General features: G+C 37.5%; 1 protein-coding gene across 1 annotated transcript; it reads left to right on the top strand.

Moving 5' to 3' along the window:
• Positions 1-2661: 2661 nt before the first annotated feature.
• On the top strand, positions 2662-3585 carry LOC128117645 (olfactory receptor 1019-like). Its single transcript, XM_052749786.1, has one exon. The coding sequence runs from the start codon at positions 2662-2664 to the stop codon at positions 3583-3585; it is 924 nt and encodes a 307-aa protein (XP_052605746.1).
• The last annotated feature ends 4490 nt before the right edge of the window (positions 3586-8075 follow it).

Below are 8075 nucleotides of genomic sequence, written 5' to 3'. Positions count from 1 at the left end.
CATCATCCAAGGTAATAATAAACCCGCTCAGTTGTCATCATGACAGTAGTTAATGCAGTAGCATGTGTGGATGGGAGTATCAAATCATTCTTTTATAAAAGCCTTACTTTTTATGTTTATTTCCTTTGGGAAGAAAAAGCAATTCAATCTTATTTTAAATTCAAAAAAAAAAAAAAGATTCCACAGTGTTTTTAAGACTGGCAGTCACTTACTCATTCAAGTGTACTTATTGAATGCTTACAATGCATGCAGATACCAAGGAAAAGAGTTATCCTAAAATGGGAATTTTTTAAAAAATGACACAAGAATGTGAGAATAGCATTGAAAGGAAGCTGACTTTCTTAAGATCTCAGGTATGTGAAGAACCTAGAGCTGTGGGTTGAAGTCGTCACAAGTTGAAACACTCACAGTGGAGCGGCACGGCAGATGATGTGTGTGTGTGTGTGTGGAGGGGAGTGGGAGTGCGGCTCTGTAAGCGGGAGCTGGAGCAGGCAGCAGAAACGAGCATTTTGACGTGTTCTTCCTCCCTCTCCCACCTTCTGAGATAGAATAATAGTAGGGATCTGTTCCATGTGTATTGTATCACGCTTCAAGAGTTTACAGAGCGCTTCCACATTCATTATCTTCTTTGATCTTCATGCCAACCCTCAAAGAGGAATAGTGGTTGTTCTTTTTTTCCAGTTTCAGAGATGACAAAACATGGGACTCAAAGCAGTTGTGGGTTTGTTTGTTGTTTTTCACCATCAACTGACAAAATAAATTAGTTCCAGGATTTTAACCCTTCTCTTTCTTTCTGAAAACAGCTTTCTTTCCACTCACTCCTTCCCCTTCCAACTTTCTCCTCCTGTCTCTCCATTTGAAGACAGACATTGAGGAATGTACTATGCAACACCACAGCAGCAGAAGGCAACCTAAACAGTTTCAAACAAAACCAGTGAAGGGTCAGTACAAGCACAACTGACAGGCCCCTTTTCATCTGCTCTGACAAAAGGTGAGTGCGGATGGATTGGGAGGATGGCATGGTAAGGGAGTGGAGCTTGTGGAGCCTGAAGATTTATATTTCAGCTAGTCACCAAAGGCTCTCTTCTGACTATCTGCAATGGCATTAATGACACACATGATGCCTCTGTTTGCATTCAGTGAAATATGGACAAGCAAAGCAGAAAATACATAACACAGATATGAGTGGTTCTGGAAGAATAGAGGAAATAATTTAGTAAGCGTTTACTACATACCAAGTAGTTAAAAAATGTCATTGAATTTTCACAATAGTTCCACAGCATAGATGCTACTCTTGCCATTCTTTTACAGAGTGAACTAAAGGTGACATAGGCTGAGTCCTTGGTCACGGAGCTTCTCTCCTGAGAAACTGCAGGATCAGAAATGTTAACTATTATCCCAAGTAATAAACCTATATCTTCTGATGGATTGTAACTACAGAAAACATTTTCTTTTTAATTTCTGGGATTCAAATCCAGGGCCCCAAAAGCTTTAGCATTAATCTATATGTGCTAGTCCTGGGACTTTCCTTTTAGGCAAGGTTGGGATCACTCTTCCGCGGTCCTTTTGTCCTGCTCCTAGGCAAACTAAGGAACCCCCTCTAGACTCCATTGCACCATGGCTGTCCAGTGATTAAGAGGGAATGGGAGATGGCTTAGCTTCTATACATGGAGATGGAGCTGCATAGATGCACACATTCTGTTGTCTGATCTTTACCTAGGCAAGGGCCTGGTATTTGTGTAAGGTAGCAAGATGGTATCAGAAATAGATTGTGACCACAAGAGTGAGGGCCAGAACCTAAGTACTCTTGATACTATCTGACGCCAGCTACTTTATTACACGGTTCTTTGCCTAGACATGGCTGTTGACTAGGTGCACTTGGGAGTCATAGTTAATTTTGCATCTGCATTCCCTTTGGTTTAGGAATAGTCAAAGGAATCCTAGAGCAATGACTGAGCAGCTGAAATGAACTCTGATGGATTTGCCTTTTTTTGCTCTTTCACAGGATGGTACCTTCACATTTGCACTCAACATCTTGTGGGCATTTGGGGGTATTCTAATGCCTTCAATAGTATTTCATTGAGAAGATAACCATGGCTTTGGAAAATGCTTTGCTGACCAACACAAATAGTGAGTAATGGTGACTCCTCTTATGTCAAATAATGTTCCAGGCTCTGAAGGTGTGGGGAGAGGTGGTCTATCATTAAATTAGTTCACCTATTTGCCAGTTTATAGCCTTATTTCCATTCTATTGGCATGGGAGGAAGAATGAGATATAATTTGATTGTACCTTATTTATTTTTTGTAAGAACGTGTAGCTCTGTAAGTATAAACTCTCACTTATTCCTTTGACAAATAGTATCAGGTCCCGTTTGCCTCCTAGGTCTTTGCTGCTTTGTTCTCTGCTGAGTTTCGTTAACCCTTTTTTGCTTTGCTCTTTCTCTTCAGCCTTTCCATGTCACACATTTTATCTGGAAATGGTACTACTATATGGAAAGGGCTCTGATATGTGACTATAGGAAAGGGGAAAGGTTAAATAGTGTCCCTGATTTACATATTTTGAGTAGGACTATTTTACCCATATCAGCTAGTTTTCTCTTATTTTCTCACAGCATGTCAAAAGAGCTTTTAACAAGTCAAGAGTGATTCTCAGTCACATCAATGGAGAATTCATCTGCAGAGATTAAATTCATCCTACTTGGAATGACAGATAACCATCAGCTTGCAGTCCTACTTTTTGGACTCTTTTTTGTTATTTATTTCATCACTGTGCTGGGGAACCTAGGCCTGGTAGTACTGATTCAAGTCAGCCACCATCTCCACACACCTATGTATTTTTTTCTGTTGAATCTGTCTTTCCTTGATATCTGTTTCTCTTCCATCACAACCCCAAAGACTTTAGCCAACTTATTATCTCAGCTACAGGAAGTTTCTTTCTTTGGATGTATGGCTCAAATGGGCTTGTTCATAATCTTTGCTTCTGCTGAATGTAATGTTTTGGCTTCCATGGCCTATGACCGTTATACTGCCATCTGTCAGCCATTGCTTTATCATATTACCATGTCAAGAATTCGCTGTCTCCTTTTGATAGCAGGATGTTACTTTGGTGGGTTATTTAACATGGTTGCTGTAATAAGTTCCATCACACAACTGTCATTCTGCCAACCACATGTCATCTCACACTTCTTCTGTGATATCCCTCCACTGCTGGCATTGGCCTGTTCTGATCCTTGGGTAACCCAGATCTTGGTTGTTGGCTGTGGGGGATTTACCCTTGTCACCTCAGTCATGGTAATTCTTGTCTCCTACATGTCTATATTCCTGACTATCATGGGTATTCCTTCAGTTTCTGGCAAGCAGAAAGCCTTCTCTACCTGTGTTTCCCACTTGACTGCAGTTGCTCTGTACTATGGAACCACTATGTACACATACTTGCAGCCCTCTCGGCATGAGTCTCAAGCAGGAAATCAGATGGTCTCAGTGTTTTATACCATGGTGATCCCTATGTTAAATCCACTTATCTACAGTTTGAGAAATCAGGAGGTGAAAGCTGCCTTAAAGAAAACATTGAGGCACAGTCTCTAATCTATTTTCTGTCTCAAAGGATAATAGATTTTACCGACACTCATATTTTGTTCCATGTTTTCCTTGCTTATATATGAAGTCTTGTTAAGAACAACTTCATTTCTCTGGCTAAGTGTTTAGAAATGGTTGTTTAGAAACATAGAAATATAGTAGGGATAAATTATAGTACAATATAATCCACATTTTCTGAAACAGTTGTTTGATGAGAAATATTTAAGAAGGAAATATCTAAGTTTGTGACTATCAATATTTTAGTCTGACTGGTGAACTTATATAACATTAGTTAGAACTTAAAATAATTTTCTGATAATAGGGATGTTAGAAAACGTTTAATTTTACCATGTGTTACAGAAGAAAGGTGGAAACTGGGCTGCAAATAACATTGTTCTTTCATGCATTTGCTTACATCAAGGACTTACTTGGTGCACTAAAGGTTGAATTAGAGTCAGTCTATATCTGTGCTAAAGATTCAGTAGTCTCTTTTCTGTTTATTGTTATTGACTTTTGTAGGGGTAAATCTTAAAAATACAAAATAGAGGGGACACACTAATTAGAATTTCAAGATCCTTTACAAAGGACAATTGATTGTTGTTTATTGAGACATCCAGTTCTGAATTGCATCTGTGATTGCTACATGCAAATTTTGATTGGAACTAGACCAAGTTCATTGTTACTATTGAATATCCTTTCAACAAGAAACAGAAATGTAAATATAACCCCAATTAACTCATTCCTCCATGGCTACTCATCAGAACTTACAATTGTGCAACAAATATATGGCCATTGTTATGTTTTCTAAATACATGGAGGAAAGCACTTGCTTGAATTGCATGATGCCCTATGTTTCATCTTTGCCCCCACGCATCAGGAAAAAAATCCCTGTTCATAAAACCATCTATTATTTTTATTTTATAAAAGAGAATAGAATCCAGGAAATTGTCCAAACTCTAACAACTAGCTGTGGAAAAATAATCCTATTGGGTCAAGCTGCAAGGAGAAAGAGAAAATAGTATTTAGCTGGAGCCAGGGGTCACGGCAGATACCTGAAATCAAAGCAGTCGGGAATGAGAAGCAGCAGCAGCACAGTGAGTTCAGTGCCAGCTTGGGCCATATAATGAGACCACATCTCGAAAATAAAGACAAAATCAGCATGCCAAATCCCTATTATTATCAGCAAGTACCAAATCCAGGTAGTATTTATGTGACGGTCAGGTACAATCTTTAATTCCAATCATATTTTATCTTTAGACTCTGCTTTTAAGAATTGTGTAATCTTAGAAGTCAATTGTCCATGATCTCCTTACTCCTAGTTTTTATGAAAGTGACATAGTTTATTTGGTTGTTATGACATGGCAATAGTCTGAGAATTCCAGATTTGAAAGTGCTTGGTAGTACCTCAAGCACACATAACATTTAAAAACTGAACATCTTTAAACCTATTCCTCTTCTTTCCCTGTTTCCCATCTAAGGAAGTGATAACACCCAGCTTTTAAAGCCCGATGCTAAGACTTAATCATTGACACTCCCTTTTCTATCCTAAACTCCCTGTATTCAAACTTGTACCACATCCCTATCAGTTCTCTCTCAATGTCTCTTGAGTTCATTTTTTTCTCCACCATCACTGTTCCAGATCAAGATTCTCTCCCTTCTCACCTGGATTAGATAACTAGTTTTGTATTCTTTCTTCCTGAAACCACTGTGGGTCCTATCAAATTTACTTTTCACCTGACAGTCATAGATTTAATCTGTGGTTAATGGTTAATCTGACTGCTGAATAATGTGTAAAACTAGTTAGAAATTAAATTAGTCTGATCATAGTAGCCCTCTCTTATCCTCCATACTGCTTCAAATGTTTCCATGTGTTCCCTTTCTGTAAAACAAATTCCACACTCCTGAATATAGCACAAAAATGTCTCCATTGCTTGTGTAAGCATTAAAGTCCAAACTTAAATTTCATATTGTTTTCTATGTAACTTTTCCTGATGTTTTAGAGAGAAGTGAAAATTATCCTGTTTTCTAATTGCACTTCACATGTCTCTTGTAGAATTAGATGCTTTGATATTTAGTGAAATACTCAGTGGTTTACTTATGTTTTGTCTTGCCTACCTTGCCTGAATGCCTTTGGAATGATGGAAACATGTTTGATTGATTTTCTTGTCTGTAATCATAGGCCTAGTGTAGGTCCTGGTTACTTAGTATAGGCTAAAAGAAATAAACAGACTTGAACTCACTCACAACTAACCTCTTTACTTATTCAGTCCACTTTCTCCACTATATATTCTGTTGTGCAGTAAAGGAAAAGTTAAAAGCTTACCTCCTAGAACACTAGAATCCAGAAAAAATCTTTGGGTTTTGTAGATGCTTATAATTGTCTCATAGTAGGGAATCTGAACCTCTTTTCCTTCAGTCAACCTTAATATTTCTCTCTCCACCACTATATCAAGTTGATATACTCTCTAGATTTCTGTTCTTCTCTAGTCTCTGATACAAGTATGTATTTGGATTTCATCCTGTAATAAAAGACTATCTTTATGTACTGTTCTCCAAATTGGAAGCCATTGGTAACAGGGCCCACAGAAAGAATGGATAATGGTATATTTTTAGTATTTTATGCACTGGAACATCTTTAAGATTGAAAGTGTAACAGTGTAATTGTTTGCCAGAAGACAATATGATGTACCCATTACCTGGCTCTCTTCATCTTTCTCTGAGCCATATCTCCAGAAATTCAATGGCAGAAAACACTAGATTAATAAAAATGCTCTTTTTAGGGTACCCTCATGGGAAAAACTCTGTTTTAGAGATCATTCAGTTAGTCAGTGGCAGAAGCAGTATTAGAATTCAGGCTTATTGACTTACAACCTGTGGTCACTATGTACTACTATCCTTTAATGTGGTGTGATGCTTACTACATCTGGGAGGATATAGTGAAATGGACCTCATAGGATTGTGCTGGAAATAGTAAACTATCATCTGTTTTCTTAGTGTGTGAAAATGCCCATTCCCAAATACATGCCTTAAAGAACCTCATAGAATTTACAGCTACCACCTCATAAACTTTCATCATTTCTCCAACTTGAAGTGATGGACCTCAGGGGATATCAAAGTGCTTTAGGTAATGAAAATGCCTCATACATAGGACTGGCAATTTAATTTTCAGGATCAGCACAAGAAGTATCTACAAAGATGAAGCCCTTTAAGAAGAAACAGGAAATATTTCTACTAAAACTCCTCAAACATATAGCTATTTTCTACAGTCTTTTCTTCAACCTGCCATGCTGCCTTAAATTGACTATTTAGTGTCATACCATCTCAGACACAGAGAAGCTTAAGAAGCAAGTGCAAACACTCATAGGTATCCAGTAACCTTTTATTAAGACATAGTATAGGTGTGCAGGGTCTACTGAATACCAGTTCCCCCTGCCACCAGCTGCTGGACAAGAGAACAAGTTAACCTGAGCATTTTATCTGTAGAAAGTCCTTATCTGTCCTACCTGCCAGCTCCCAAATAACCACATGGAGACTTCTTATTAATTATGAAAGCTTGGCTGATAGTTTAGACTTGTTTCTAACTAGCTCTTATAACTCAAAATTAACCAATTTCTATTAAACTGCATTCAGCCATATGGCTTGTGGCTTGTTACCTCTCCTCCTGCATGTCCTGCTTCCTCTGTGTCTGGCTGGTAACTCCATCTTCTTCTTCCCAGCATTCTCTCTGCCCTGAAAATCCTGCCTAGCTCTTGGTCATTCAGCTTTTTATTAAACCAAGCTGAGTGGTATATCTTCACAGTGTACTAAAAATATTCCACAACATTTCTCCTTTTTGTCTAAATAAAAAGGAAAGATTTTAACTCTAACATAGTAAAACTATATATAATAAGAACAATTATTGAGTAAGAATAACATTCACAATGTCCAGTCCATTCCCAAGAGATGGAGTGGGTGGGTTTTGGTTAAACTTGTAGTCCTATTAGGTATGTTTTCAAGGTTAAACAGAGATATTTTAAATAAATAGGTCTTCAAGCACTTCAGAGATCTACAGAATATGGTATTTTAATGTTTTAATAACATAGGGCTTTCCATGACAGTGAGACACTTCTGCTCCTGGAAGCACCAACCTACTTTGTCCTTTTGTAACATGACTACAAGTTTAATTATTATAGATGATTAACTACTAGCCTGCATTTCCTTACATTACATAACATTACATTTTTAAATGAGCTGCATAAGTACAATACCCCAAACAAGGGTAGAAACATACTTTAATAACAAAATAATTTTAAATTTGTATCAATATACCAAAATCCATACCAATGTAAACTATTTGAGGTTAATAGTTGTCTTTTTAGCCTATATTATATTTCTATATCCCTCCTAAATAGTGACAAACATCCATAACCCATCTGATAACCAAAACCCACCCATCTCTCCAGCCCTTGACTTCCATTTTGAAGTTGAGACATTTTAAAAATATATAGGTTTAATTTAGC

This window comes from Peromyscus californicus, unplaced genomic scaffold (assembly GCF_007827085.1).
Source record: "Peromyscus californicus insignis strain IS unplaced genomic scaffold, ASM782708v3 Scaffold_10__1_contigs__length_136768540, whole genome shotgun sequence".
Classification (NCBI taxonomy): Eukaryota; Metazoa; Chordata; class Mammalia; order Rodentia; family Cricetidae; genus Peromyscus; species Peromyscus californicus.
Note: the sequence above shows the minus strand (reverse complement) of the source record. Positions and strands in the feature narration are given on the sequence as shown.

Coding starts and splice junctions, on each gene's coding strand:
- LOC128117645 (XM_052749786.1), top strand. CDS start 2,662: ATGGAGAATTCATCTGCAGAGATTAAATTCATCCTACTTGGAATGACA.